The 14,178-nt window shown below is 54.4% G+C and overlaps 1 protein-coding gene across 4 annotated transcripts in view; it reads right to left on the reverse strand.

The window, feature by feature from the left end:
• Positions 1–2,246: 2,246 nt before the first annotated feature.
• TENM4 (teneurin transmembrane protein 4) overlaps positions 2,247–14,178 on the reverse strand; it is a 913,628-nt gene continuing 901,696 nt past the window's right edge. For all 4 annotated transcript variants that reach the window (XM_075546361.1, XM_075546358.1, XM_075546360.1 and 1 more), the window contains 2 exons: positions 11,065–11,207; positions 2,247–7,415 (listed from right to left, as the gene is read on the reverse strand). In XM_075546361.1, coding sequence (XP_075402476.1) covers positions 6,654–7,415; positions 11,065–11,207 — 905 coding nt within the window. In that variant the 3' untranslated portion in view covers positions 2,247–6,653. The remainder of the gene's footprint in view (positions 7,416–11,064; positions 11,208–14,178) is intronic.

A 14,178-nucleotide genomic window follows, 5' to 3' on the forward strand; every position in this document is an offset into this window, starting at 1 on the left:
TGTACTGGTGGGCATGGTGTCTCTAGACTGCAGGGACAGACTGGCTCTCTGGCCACTTCTTCCCTGGGCCAAGCCTGGAAAGGCTCACAGTTGTTAATGTCTGTGGGCACATTTGGGGATGAGCAACTGTTCCCCGGGAGCTATTGGTGGCCCTCCTGGAATTAAGAAAGGAGGGGAGTGGCAGAGGAGGGTCAGGTGTCCCTGCTCCTCTGCCTAGAAATAGGCTTGATCTGACCCAGAGCCACTGCCATTGGGTCCAGGGGACTCACTGCAACTGATGGGGCAGAGTAGACAGCTCCTTAAAGACTCCAAGACTGACAGCTGGTGGGTTTGAACTGCCAACCTTGCAGTTAACAGTTCAGTGGTAACCCACTGACTACACCACCAGAGCCCCTTTGGTTTGGCTAAACCCAACCCAAACCCTCCCTGCCACCCAGTGCGTTGGGGCTCAGAGCAACTCCCGGGGCAGAGTGGCCCAGCCCTGCAGGCTCCAAGGCTGCAGAGAGCTGATTGCTCCCAGGAGTAATCCCCTGGTGCTGACTTCCTCCTCAGCGTACAACGTTTAATCCCTGCAGCCAAGACTCGTGCGGCGTGCCTTGCTAGGCAGTTCATTCTGCGCACCAGCGAACAGGATGCCGTGGCTTTGTTGGCAGTTGCTATTGGGTTTATTTCATCTCATGGGGATCCTCTGTGTGCAGAGTAGAACTCGAGAATTTTCCAGGCTGACACCTTTCTGGGAGCCGTTCACCAGATCTGTCTGCCAAAGTGTCTCTGGGAGGTTTAGCCTGACATAGGCTAGTGGCGAGGTTCTCCGAGTGAGGAAGCACCAGCCTCCCAAGGGAACTGTTAAAATTCAAACATTGGGACCCCCTGACTCTGAAACCCTGGGTGTGGGAGCCAGTCGTCTGTTTCTGGAAGCCTTCTGGGGATTCTGATGCACAGCGGCGTTGGAGAACCCTGGGTAGAGTGGAAAGAGCATGACTTTGGAGGAAGGCCGGGTCGGGTGGGGTGAGAAACTGGCATCAGAGAATGTTCTGTGTTCTGTGTGGTGTGTGATGGTGTATGTGCTTTCATTTACAACCCACGCTTCCTAGTCCAAACTCACCAGCCGCTCCTCGGGAGAAAGACGAGGCTGTCTGCTCCTGGGAAGGTGGAGTCTTGGAGACGCTGTCTATGGGGCCCTTCTGAGTCTGGGTTGGCACCATGGCAGTGGGGTCTGCTTGGGGGAAGGAATAACCATGAGGGGCCTGCACCATCATGTACCCTCATCAGAGATGGAGACTTTGTGGGTTAGAAGGGCTAAATGACTCCTGTAAGTGCGAGGGGGCCTGGCACCTCGCGTGGCCTGAGAGGCACAGGCAGCAGTGGCCAGGCCACCAGGATCTACTGGGCTCCGGGAAGGGCCTGAGCGTGATTCCCTGGGAAGCTGAGAGTGGGGGGTGGGGCTTCTCCTTTCAGGTCTGTCCCAGATGACAGTGATCAGAATTCTCCTAAGGTTTGAAGTTCATACCAGGGAGCTGGGCTTAACAAGTGCGCTTCCTTAAGCGACCAGCTGTCACCCTGGATTCCTGAGGCTGAAAGGCTAAGTGTGAGGTCAGGTGGAAAGGGGCTGAGTGCGAAATCATGTGGCGGTGCCCATGCTAGACGTGAGGCTAGCAGAAGGAAACGGGCTACCTTAAGGATGTGCTGGAGGAGCCAGATGAAAGCCAGGCTCAGTGCTAGATGGTGGTGTCAGGGTGGTGGGACTTAGGATTTTCTCCCTTCCTAAACGCTGCTCAGCGCTCGTAGGCTTGAGATGCGCTCGTTTGTGTAAAAACCTGCTGTGGCCCACGGGGCACATGGGCACTGGGTAGCATGGCATGCCTATGCGGAAGCAGATGCCTTTTAGGGCAGTGCCAAACAGCCTCTTCTGTTCCGTGGGGTCTGTCCCTGAGGTCAGCAAGGACAGCAGCGGGGCCTGGGACAGGCAGGTTGCTGTTCTCTCGGGGCACCCAGACCTTCATCTCATCCAGGGCTGAGAAACTCCGCCCTGCACCCTGCCCCCCCCCCCTCTGACTTGAGGCTTTGAGATCAGGAACCAAAGCTGTCTCTCAGGCCCCCCCATCCCAGGCGGCAGCAATAAGCGCAGGCCCTAAGCACTGGGCACTGGCTCCCACGTGGGCAGAGCAAGAGGTCGCCACTAGGCTCCCTGTCCAAACAACAGCCACCGGGCAGCTTTAAACACAAAATATTCTTTTATTTGTCAACGAGGCTACACGGGATCACTCCTGGTTTTGTTTTTATGCCTTTTTGTTTGTTTTTTTTCTAGAAGGTATCTACATCTGCATGTATTTACAGCCTTGTCGGTATTTACACAGTCAAGAGTACAGTGTTAGAAACACAAAAGTGTTGAGAAAAAAAACTTCTCAAAATTAGTTCCAGACGATTTCCACATGGTAAGGCCAGTCTCCAGGGTCGGTCGTCCGGAGGCAGCTGGGACAGTGCCCTGTTGCTGAGGCTGCGGGTCCAGATGTCCTCTAGAACAGGCGGGTTGAGAAAAGTGGGATTCCGGGGTCGGGAGCATCCAGGCCGCTGGGTATGGCTGGACACCCGGGACTCAGCTGCTGCTGGGAGTAGGGAGCCGGCTGAGGGCTCGGGTGCCCTGGGCAGTTTGCCCTCAGAATAAATCACATTTTCTCGGGGACCCAGAGGTCACCTAGTATCATGCCTTTGGCATTCCAGAAGGGGGTAAGAAAGAAACACAACATGGACCCCCTACCGGGGCCTTCCCTGCCAACCCCCACTCCGCTCTTCCACACACACCAGTGAAACCGAAGAGCTTGCCACGCGCGGCCTGGGGCAGTCGAGTACACAAAGCTGGTTTTTGAGAATGTAAAGGTTGGAGAAGAGAAAGTTTCTCTATCACCTGAGCAATGAGTCTTGAAAAAACAAGTTTGCCGTTTTCCCGAAGGTTAAATGATAAGGACCTTGAACTACGAAGCTCTTGTTTTAAATCTCCTCTCCTCCCATAAATAAATCGTGGACAGGTGGGTCAGCCTAGCTGGGAACCTCGAGCTCAGTGCTAAGAGCAGCCCTAGGGAAAGACACTGAGGGGCTCCCTGGAATCCCTCTGGCGGGCGAGTGCCAGCCGTAGGCCAAGGTCCGCCTGTAGGGATTGGTGGCGGCTGTGAGGCCTAGTGAGCAGACTGTACTCAGTCCTCGGGGGTGGGGTGGGCGGATGTCAAATCCCAAAGGTCCCCTGGCCAGTACCCTGCCCTCACCACGCTGTCAGCCCAAATGTGAACAGGGCAGGTGTTTTCTAAGATCCAAAGCCTTGTCTTTGCATCATGGAAATGCCTACGGTGGAAGAAGGTGACACTTGAAAGTCACAGCTGGAAAGGTCCTTTATTCTTAAGAAAACAAAGCACAAAACCCAAACTTCAGAAACCCATCCCTTGAGTGCCTGTGGCGAATACTGCACAGGCTCCCCCTGTGCCTGATCACAGAAGAAGAACCTGTGTTCCTTCTCCACCTCCACGCTGTTCCCTAGGCACGGCCTCGAAGGCCCATCCCCATGCGGACACCAGGCACTGGGCCGGCCTCCAGGCTTGATTCTCCGCCGCAATCCTGAGAGACTAGTTGACCGGGCTGACAAAAGTCTACTTTCCCGTGGAGGCCCCTCCCTCCTATGGCGTGTTTCTGGTGTGGGCAGAAAAACCATCTTATCAGGAAGTGACTCACTGGGTCCACTTTAAGGGGATGCGGAGGGGAGAAGGTGTACCCTGTCCCAGTGCCCTTTTCCCCTGGGTTCCCAGGCCTACATCTGGCAGGACAGCCTGGATCCGGGCCGGTGGAGCATGCTGGTAGTTCTAGTGAAGGTCAGATCATGGCTGGTTAGTGCTGAAGGGGCAGGTACCATCAGGGACAGACTTCGAGGTCTAGAGACCACGAACCAGCCCTAGGGAACTCTGGCTTGTCCCTTCGGATGTACCCTGTCCTGTGGGGCTTGGGCTGTGGCCCCACTAAGCGGGCAGACAGCTGGGAGGTTCTGAGGAACGGAGTAGAAATTACCCATATGAGCCACAGTCAGAATTCCCCATCATCTCTTTCCGACAGCATCAGCAACGGAGTGAAAGCGCGCTGCCTGCTGCAGCCAAATCCACCTCTGAGGGCCCTGCTCCACCTCCTGACCGCAGTGCTGCTGTACCTTGCCCTGCAAAAGCCAGGCCTCCCAGGGGGCACAAAGCCCCGGAAAAAATGAGATGAACCGCTGAAAGTCAAGGAAGACCCAAGACATCAAAAACACCCAGTGTGGTCCTGGTCTGCGACAGTCTGTACTGCTACTGAAGGTACGTGGAGGAGCTGGAGGAGGGACGGGGGACAGAAGAGCAGAGGGAAGGTTCCCTTGGCCCTCATGCTGCCTCTGACCTTCAAATCCATGTCCCCAGCAGGCCTCGGCTGATATCATGTGGGCAGTGCAGTGGGCAGGCGGCTCTGCACAGGGGTCCCTGGTCTGGAGTACCGTTGAGAGGCACAGGGCTTTTTTGAGTAAAACAACAAAACCCTTGGGTTCTTTGGACCAAACTTGCCCCCATCCTATCCACGAGGGATCCTGCAAGATGGTTGCCCTACTCGCCAGCTTCTGGGGTGCACCCAGGGGCTCGGTGCCCGGCCACGCAGAGCTCTGGACCTCGGGGCTGGGCCGCCAGAGGGTGGATGCACAGGCTAAGGCACACTGTCATGGCAGCGTGACTCTTTTTTTGAAACAGGAAGAGCACTTAGCAAAACACCTCCTCTGATCCTGAGGGGGCGATGTGAGGCGAGGCCACCTGTCCCCGAGCAGCTCCGGGCGCCTCCCCGTGCCTAGCACAGAGCGGCCGGACTTCACGTTGCTCTGATTCTCATGCAGTGAGAGGCCGCCTTGGTTCCGTACCTTGGGTCCTATTCTGAAGACTCTGCGAGTAAGGCTATAAAGGTGCCGTGAGCTTATCAGTCCAACAAGGCTTCCACCGGGAAAAGCTCAGGCTCAGAATTCATTTTCCACACTTAATGTAAATGTAACCCATAAAAGTTCCATTTCCTAAGAAGCCCAGCTCAAAGGGAAGCATTGGGCGCTCCCCCCTCCCGTCTCCCAGAGCCTTTCGTGAGTGGTAAGGTCAACGGGAATTAGCCAATGAACCGGGAATGAGATCCTGCCCTTGTGTCCCTTGGCTGGCATCTCCCTTGGGTGCACCCACTCCTGAGAGTGACGAGTCCTTCCCCTCAGGCATGGGTCTTCGCAGGAACCATTCTAGCTGGGCGGCCCAGGTCCTGGGGTAGGGGGTGGGGGTGGGGGTTGGGGGGAACAGCCTCAGGAGCGATCCCTGAAGGACTGCCCCAACTCAGCTCTTTTCCAACTTCCGCCTTCCTTTTCCTGAACACCCTGGTTGGGTTTCTCTGGAGGGAAGGCTTGGAAGGATTTCAGAGAGAGCATTTCCCCAAAGCCTCCCACCACAGCCCTGCTCTGCAAATAAGCGGAGCCGGCACCAGAGAGGCCCCGCCAGGAGTCGGTGAGGACCGGGCTGGGCTCCTGCTTCCCTCTCTGCTGGTTTTTTCCCCTTCAGCATCTTTGCAGAATGAAAGGCCACTATGCACCTCCCGCCACACTTGGACTTCTAGTGGTGACTGGGCAGTGGAGGGAGCTACCCAGGGTCTCATGAAGAGGGTGTCCCCTAGGAAGGAAGGCCACTACCCTTGCCACCACTGGCCCCCCTCTCGGCTGTGGGGGGCCTCTCCCTCCCTGGACATGGTGCCTACTGGGCAGTGCTGGTTTTTCACATCTGACTTTGGGGGTGAGGGTGAGGGTGGGGGTGTCAACCAACCACAGACATCCTGGGTGCCCTTTCCTCCCAGAAAGCATGGGGCTTGGGGCACCGAGGTGCTGTCACTGGACGTGGGAAAAGGACTTGGGAGACGTGTTCTCCATCCCAGCATGGGGGGGGGGGTACATCGACAATTACACCAGGCTTGCTAAAAAAGGACAAGGGGGTTGTTATTTAGCATAAAAAATATAACACATGGGGCAGGAGTTTGGGGCGGCCTGAAAAGGTGCCTAGTAGCATCATGGAATTCTTGAGAGCAAGATGTTGCCGCTACGGTTCTCGGTAGGCACAAGACACAGTGAAGAAAAAGCCACGGCTCGACTGCAGGAGTCTTGCCAAGGGGCCAGAACGCCCCTCCTCCAGGCTCCCTGGGAAGGCGTTTTGTACTGGCCGAGGACTCCCCACACCCCTGACTCCTGCCCGGCCCCCGTGGAAGGAGTTTCACACGAGACAAGCCAGCACAGACACTCGGATCGCACGCCACACTGGGTAGGTGGGGACGGACAGTGACGCAGCCCGGCGGTGCATCTCAGGGGAGAAACCCTTCAGCTCAAAGCCTCCCACCACAGGTGTTCATGGTGAGCACACTACAGGAAAAATAAGAAAAACAGAACCCTCTGCTCTTTGCAAAGAAAAAAAAGGGTGAAGGCCAAATTTTTCTTTAAAAAAAAGGTCGCATGGATTACAGTGCGCCTAGTGTCTTTGTTCTCTGCACTTGTTAAAAAAGGATTTTTTTTAAAGTACAACACAGTCAGATATGCGGCCACAAGGTGTAGCGGTCTTTGGCAAGACGTCCGGGCCCCGTCCTCGCTGTCACCTCCGGCCCATCTCACTCTGTCTCATGAAGTGGATGTTGGTGGCGCTGTCCGACAGTTCGGGGTACTGCTCTACGGAGATCACGAAGAAGCCGTCGTAGCCTTGCACCCGCCCCGTGTTCAGCACCTGCTGCTTCTCCCCCTCCGTCCAGGCCCGCAGGCCCTCCTCCCCTTCCCGCAGTCTCTGCTGCTCGCGGGCCCACGCCTGGCGCACGGCTCTCTGCCGGGCCAGCTCCAGCACCCGCGCCTTCTCCTCGTCCAGCGTCGTCCCGTAGCGGGTGTTCAGGCACAGGGCCCCGTACTGGAGCTGGATCTCTGTGTAGCGTCTAGTCCTGCCACCGAGCATGGTGTTGATCTGGGACACGGTGACGTTGACCCCGTTCTCTAGGGTTCGCCGCCCCCCGCTGAGGCCCAGGATGGCCAGGTCGCCTTCTGAGGGCCCTGGCTTCACAAAATAGTGGGTGTCCACCCCATCAATGGTGAAGTGCAGGTTCTCCAGGTAGTGGGCATTGTTCAAGATGGCGGCAACCCTCCGCCCATCCTCGTTGGCCACACTGATGATGTCTGTGGTCACTCGGCCGTCCTTTAAGGCGAACTTGACCCCCTTGCCAAAGACCGAGCCGGTGGAGGCGAACTTCTTTGTTGTCTCTGGGGCCTGCTGGCAGCTGGTGACAGTGGAGCCGTAGAGCTGGTCAAAGCGTTCCAGGGTGACGAAGGCTTTGAGCTGCTTCTGCACTTCACACTGCACGCCGAGGATAGACTGAAGGGGCAGAGAGACAGAGAACGTAAGACGGGCAGGAAAAGCCCCAGGCACCAGGAGTCACTGCCTAAACCCTATCTAGCCTCCCTAACCTGGAGCAGCTCGCTCCTGCTGAGCATCAGCGCACACAGCCCGGCCTGCCTTCAGGCAGCCACTCACCAGCTTCTCTATTTAGAGACTGGAGCCCTGATGGCCTAGTGGTTTATGCACCGGGCTGCGAGCTGAAAGGTTACCAGTGTGAAACCACAAGTTGCTCCATGGGAGAGAGATGAGGTTAAGGTTACAGAGTTTACAACAGGGGTGAAAACTTTTTTTTTCCCCCCCTGCCATGGGCCATTTTGATATAAGATTATTCATGAGCCACACTGGTCAAATGCCAAAAGAACTCGCCCCAGTGGGAGGCCTGGAACCACCTGCCTTTGGCGAGGTGTGCGGCACGAGCTGGCACAGATGGTTTCTCGGGCCTTGTCGAGGCCTGATATTCTCCACCCCTGCTTTACAGTCTTGGAAACCCTGGGGAGTGGTTTTCCCGAGCCCCCTCAGGTCGCGGTGGCAGGGGGTGGGGATTCAGATACTGTTCAAAGATGTGCCAGGTCGTGTTCTGAGCACCGAAGTCCCCAAAACGAATCTGCTGTTCCTGCCCTCGAGCTGTTCGCTGTCTTGGGCAGAGGTGCCCGTGACAAGCAGTGATTCCGACCAGGCTGACAACTGGTGCGCTAAGAGAGACTGATCGCGCCGGCGGATGCTTCTTGATCTTTGAGCTAAAGGCCTAACGTCCGTTCTCTGATGGGCTCTTCGGCCGTTTTCTGTGGTTAGGCTGCTGTTCTGAATTTCCTTCCCAGGAGACTAAGGCTGAGAGGGGCTGGACCTGGCCCACGGTCACACGAGGGACCTTCCAAAAGCTCGTGGACAGATGGAAAGAAAAGCTCATGAGTTTCTCTCTGGACTTACTGGAGGTCCCTGCATACACTCAAAAGCAAACTCAGTTCTGACCCACAGTGACCCCACAGGACAGCGCTGAACTGCTCGTTTGTCCAAGGCCGCCCATCTTTACTGGAGCAGAAACATCTCATCTTTCCCCACCGAGGGCTGACTGGTGAGTTTCAACTGCTGATCGTGTGCATAACCCAGTACACCAGCAGGCTCCTCCCTCTGGTATACACCAAACCAAACTCAATTCTGACTAAGAGCGACCCTATAGAACTGGCCCTGTGCGTTTCTGGGACTGTGAATCTTTATGGGACTAGAAACCCCCATCTTTCCCAAGGAGTGGCTAATGTATTCGAACTGCTGACTTTGTGGTTAAGCAGCGCAGGGAATATCTCACTGTACCACCAGGGCACCTCCCTCCAGTATAGCTGGTAAGTCGTGCAAGTCAACTGTTGAACACAGTTCTCTCTGACTCAGGCTCGGCCTCCGGAGATGTTGGAGCAGAGAGGCGTATACGAGGCTCAAGACATTGTAGTCTGATGGAGGAGAAAGGTGGAGAAGTGGGATTCAGGCCCAAATTCATGCTGAAGCTGGAACTTGGTGATGTTAGATGGGGGAAGACAAGCTGTACATTTTGGGTACATTTTGGCAAGGTGACAGCTGCGCCCCATGGTATTCAGAAATGATTCTCCAGGAGGACCTCTGCCCCTGCAGTGCCCCCTGCTCTTGGGTGCCCTGGCGGACGAGCTGGACTCATTCAGCTAGCTTGGAGTGCCTTCTGCACGTCTGTCTGAAGCGGGGAGCTGGGAGAAGCTTGCTCAGGAAGGCTCCGGGGCCTTATCAGCCGCTCGGAGAAATGGCTTTAGAAACAACCATCGGTTTCTCCCTGAAATTAAGTCCTCTTTATAATTAATAGAAGCCTGTCTGTGAACAATTATTTCCTAGCGTTTCATGAAAGCGAGAGTGCTCAACAACAAAGATCTCCAATGCTTGCCAAGGGCAGAAATCAATAACTCATTGACAGGCAAGGTTGGCAAACAGGCTGTGGGAGGCTGGGGTGCCGCGGGGCAGGCAGGGAAGCTGCAGGGGGAGGAGCACAGCTGTTGAACCAGGCCCAGGACAGCAAAGGCAGCTGGGGCAGAACTGGGGACAGGGTGGGGGTGGGGCTAGGGCAGCAGGAAGAGGCTGGGCTTGGCAGCCTGTCAGACAGGTTCTCATCACCACCTGCCACTTTCTAGCCTAGTGACCTTGAGCAAGGTCTTGGACTCCTGCTCTCTCCTGTAAAATGGGAGCAAATACCTGCCACAGGGTTGTCGCATCACTTCCTTCAGCCATCTAGTTGTTAAAAACAATGTTTCCAGGCGTGTGCTATATAGAGTCCTGGTGGCGTAGTGGGCTATCTATACGTTGAGCTGCCCACCGCGCAAGGTTAGCAGTTTGAACCCACCAGCCACTCCTTGGGAAGAGATGAGGCTCTCCGCTCCTGTAAAGAGAATCAGTCCTACCCTGTCCTATAGGGTCGCGGTGAGTTGCAATCAACTCGATGGCAGTGAGCTACGTTGAGACATTACTAGGCTGTACACTGGGCGCCCAATAAACAGCCGGGACTTGCCCAGTCAGAGCTCAGAGTCTAGTGGAGACACCGCAAAGGAATCGGGGATACATGCTTCGAAGGAGGAAACTACAAGGGGCCAGGTGAGCAAGGGGGTACAGAACCACACCCAGCGTCCAGGGGAAGGAGTGAGCTAAGCTGAGGAGTCGGGGTGACGAGAGTAGCATGGAAAGTTCCTGATGCACCAGCAATCTGCCCATCCCAACCCAAGGCTCTGCTTCTCTTGGGTCTGCTGCTCCCCGCCACATTCACCCTGCACCCACTGGGAGCGGTGCGGTGCGGTGCTTGATACAGAATTAATGAATGCAAGGGGGACTGCAGGCAATGTTTAATGTAATCAGGTGGCATGAGATTGTTCTTAAGGACCTCTCCAGCTAGTCTTTGAAATCGACCCGTAGAAGGAATAGAAAAGAAATGTTTACGGAAGCAGCAGCAGCATGCCAGGCACCACACTTAGTGAGCAAGTGAGCACTGAGAGATCAGGGTTGAAGCCTCAGCTCGACTCATCCCTGCTGCGGGCCATGGGGCAGCCTTGCGCATTCACTCTGCACAGTGCGACCAGGGACACCCTGGGGCATTTGTGGGTGACACACGAGATGAGCGCCACTGAAACAAACTAACTGCACCCCTCTAGGACGGGTAGAACTGCCCCTGTGAGTCTCTGAGATTGTAACACTTCAAGGCAGTCGAAAGCCCCGTCTTTCTCCCTCGGAGCAGCTGGTGGTTTCGAATTGCCAACCTGGCAGTTAGCAGCCTAACTTGTAACCACTGGACCACCAGATCTCCTTGAAGGGGTTCAGAAAATGTCACATTTGTATTTAGAGCATACTTTCTTTCTTTGGACTTTTGCCTCGGATGACGGCAAGAGCTCACTCAGCTCTATCGAACACCAAACCCACTGTAACACACGGCAGTCTTGAACGTAGCTTGTGGGGTTTGTGTGCTGAGAGTGAACATGAACAGTGGTGGGGTGACTGAAAATTTGTTGGATGTTCTCTGGCAGGCACAGTGCAGGGGTCCCACCAATTTCCAGGATCAGCCCAAGCTTTTCTGAAAAGCTCGTGGGAGCCGCTCTGGGCGGTCTGACTGCTCCACCTGCGGCCTCACCTTGCTGTTGTCCCACTCCTGCGTTTTCATCTGCGTGTGGACCAGCTCGTAGGATGGCTCCATGGCATCCAGGTCCGGCTTGGGGTAGCCCGGGATGACGTTGTGCAGCTGAAATCCAAAGGTGAGCAGCCAGCTGTTGACATCTGGGTGGGAGAGAAAGAGATGTCCCCATGAAGAGAGCAGACCTCAGATGTGACTCTCCCTAAAACAGCTTATCAGGAAGGTACAAGTGGGGAGAGACCCCAGGGGGCATGGTTACCGGCCACGTCAACCCGTGCAGCCACCTGTAAAACTGGAGGTAATGAAAGGCCAACATCCCTGTCATCCTCCTCCCAGAAAGGTGAAAGCTGAAGTAAGAACCTTGGTTTCCAGTCTCCCCTGTGTCTTGTCAGCCCCCCACAGACCTCCAGCCTTAGACTGAGGGGCAGCGGTGGATGAATGAAAATCCCCCTCACACCCAACAACCACAGGAAACACAAAGGCCAACCTGGCTCCCAGGAGAAGTCTTAGTGACTGACTTCGTTTAACAAACTCAGCTCTCCCTTCTCTACTCACCCTCCCTTCAGAGCTTTGATGGCCTTGGACTAAAATGCCCATGGGTATGGAGGTGGTCTGAACCCAAGGTCATAGATCGCCACCCGGATCCTGCCTTTTATTTGCTGACAGTTCCAGCAGGTCACTTAACCTCTCTGTGCCTCACTTCCCGGACTGCACCTTAGGCATGAGGATCTAGCCTCATAGGCATGGGATTTACTAATTTCTTAACTTTAGCGGGGGATTAGAAAGGATAAGAGAATATTAGGTTTGAAAGAGGTAGGCCTTAGCCATTTCAAGAAGCAGCATTCAGCTCAGTGAAGAATGGAACCAGGAAGCCAGAACACAAGGAAAAGAAAGGGGGTTGCAGGTGTGTACCCAGTTACTTGCACCCGTCACTGGCTGCCTGTTGTGCCCAGGACTGCCTCAACGTGGCACAGAAATCTGAGTCGCACGCAGACCTTCACCTTGAGCACTGGGCTCCAACGGGGAGCTGAAACCTGACCACGAGTACTTTTGACTCAGGAAAGAAAGTACTCGAGGAGGACAAAGTCATTCAACTGGTCAGGTTGAAGATTAACCCCCACCCAGTGGTGGGAGCCACCTGTGGGGTCGACATCTGTGTCCCTGTCTCCATTGTATCGATCCTGTGGTGCCCTCAGATTCAAGAACCTGTGCTTGCCTTCTGTTTTCTATTGTCCTCTTCTCCTGGGTGTGAAACTCAAAGGGCCCATACAGTGGTGGTCGCAAAAGGATGCTTGGAAACAAAGTTTAAACCTACCTCCAGCAGGACCTGCCAGGACCATTGAACGGGAAAGGACGTGGTAGACAGGGCAAGAAAAACGAGGGCCAAGTTCTCTTTGCTCAAGTCTTTGTACCTGGACCCTTTCTTAGCCTCTTTGAGGACAGAATGCCCATTGCCACATCACGAGGACAGATAGCAGTAGGATCTACCAGTGGGGAGAGGGAGCAGCTGGTCCCAGGACCTCCATTTTCTCTTTGGTGACAGGAGGGGCTTGCACCAGCATATCTTGAGTGGTTTTTGTCACCGAGTTTCTAAGACTCTGATTCTATGAATCTTGGCAGATGGCTCTTTGGGAAATTAAAACAAAGCAGGGGGAAAGGAAAAAACCCAACAAAGCCTTTCAGCCTGAGGCGGAGGACTTGCATGGGAATCTGTCGGTTGCAAAGGAAAGCTTCCATCAGGAACACGGCTTATTCCCAGGAAATCAAGGGGCTGAGAAGAGGGCTGGGTCTTAATTACAAGGGATGGGAGGTGGGGAATTTTCCCATTACGCCTTAAGGAAAAATGGCTGAACATTTATTATTCACTCCTTTCTCTGCAGTGCTTTCCTGAAGAGGTGGCAATTTGACTTGCCTTGTTCTGACATCCAGGAAAACCAAAGTGAACCATCCGAGTCAATTCTGACCCAGGGCGCCGACCCTCCGTGTGTGGTCAGAGGCGGGCACAGGGCTTCATGCCCGCGGATGTTTCCAAAGCGGAACAACAACCTTTCTTCTAAGGAGCTGGGAGGTGGGTTTGAACTGCCAACCTTTCCATTAGTGCCCAAGTGCTTACCCATCTGCTTCACCACTGAGGGGCACCTCTTGAGATATCAGAGGTAGGTGTTTCCCTCAAATTCAAAAACAAAGCATCACATTCCTCTGTAACTATTCAGTCCAGACCTTTGGAGTGTGTATGGTGAGCATTTTTTTTGGGGGGGGGGTGTAGTTGCCTCCTCATTGTCGCATTCTGCCTTCCTGTTCTTTCTACTTGTGGTTTGAGGACATCTGACTCCACCGAGGTTCAGAAAATCCCGTGACCCAGGGCAAGGCCAGTGTTGCTGTTAGCTGACATCAAGTGGGCGCCTATGCACCCAAAGCTTAGGGCCCAGTGCACCACAGGATGCGACACTGCTCTGTCCTCTGCACCCACTGCTGCAGCCACTGTGCCAGTCTACCTTCTGAGGGCCTTCCTTTTACTCTGCCCTCCGGCTAACAGGGAAAGCCTATCCGTATACTGACCTCCTCTGCCAGAGTGGTTAGCTCAGGCGCTGTCATGGGGCCCGAGTCTGCCCACCCAGAGACGATCTCAGGGACTTTATGACAGAATTTTTTTTAGGGAAAAATGGATACTTTGTTTCTTTTGTTGCTGGCAATAAAGAGCAGCCAAGTGCAGGGCTGTGGGTAGCCTGGGTGGAAGTGAAAAGGTTAAGGGTGAGGGAAATTCAGTTGTATTTTGGTTTCTTATTACAGAGAGACCAATCTTTTCTGAATTTTCCCCAAATTCGACTTGTGTATATGCAGTTTTCTTTTGCACATCAGGTTTTACGAACGGTTGGATTTGCCCCACTACCTAATAAAATCAGTCCTTGGGGTTGTAACCAGCACGTTACTTTGAAATGGCATAGGCTAGACTATCATAGAACATATGAGAGTTTAATCATATTTTGATACTGTTTTGCAAAACTTTTGTTTCCATGTTTTAACTGCAATAATTAAAAACTTTCTGCAAAGGTGACCACTACACCCCACACCCCTCTAGATCTCAGCACAGACCTTGTACGGAGTCAGAATCAA

Source organism: Tenrec ecaudatus, chromosome 4 (genome assembly GCF_050624435.1).
Source record: "Tenrec ecaudatus isolate mTenEca1 chromosome 4, mTenEca1.hap1, whole genome shotgun sequence".
Taxonomy (NCBI): domain Eukaryota; kingdom Metazoa; phylum Chordata; class Mammalia; order Afrosoricida; family Tenrecidae; genus Tenrec; species Tenrec ecaudatus.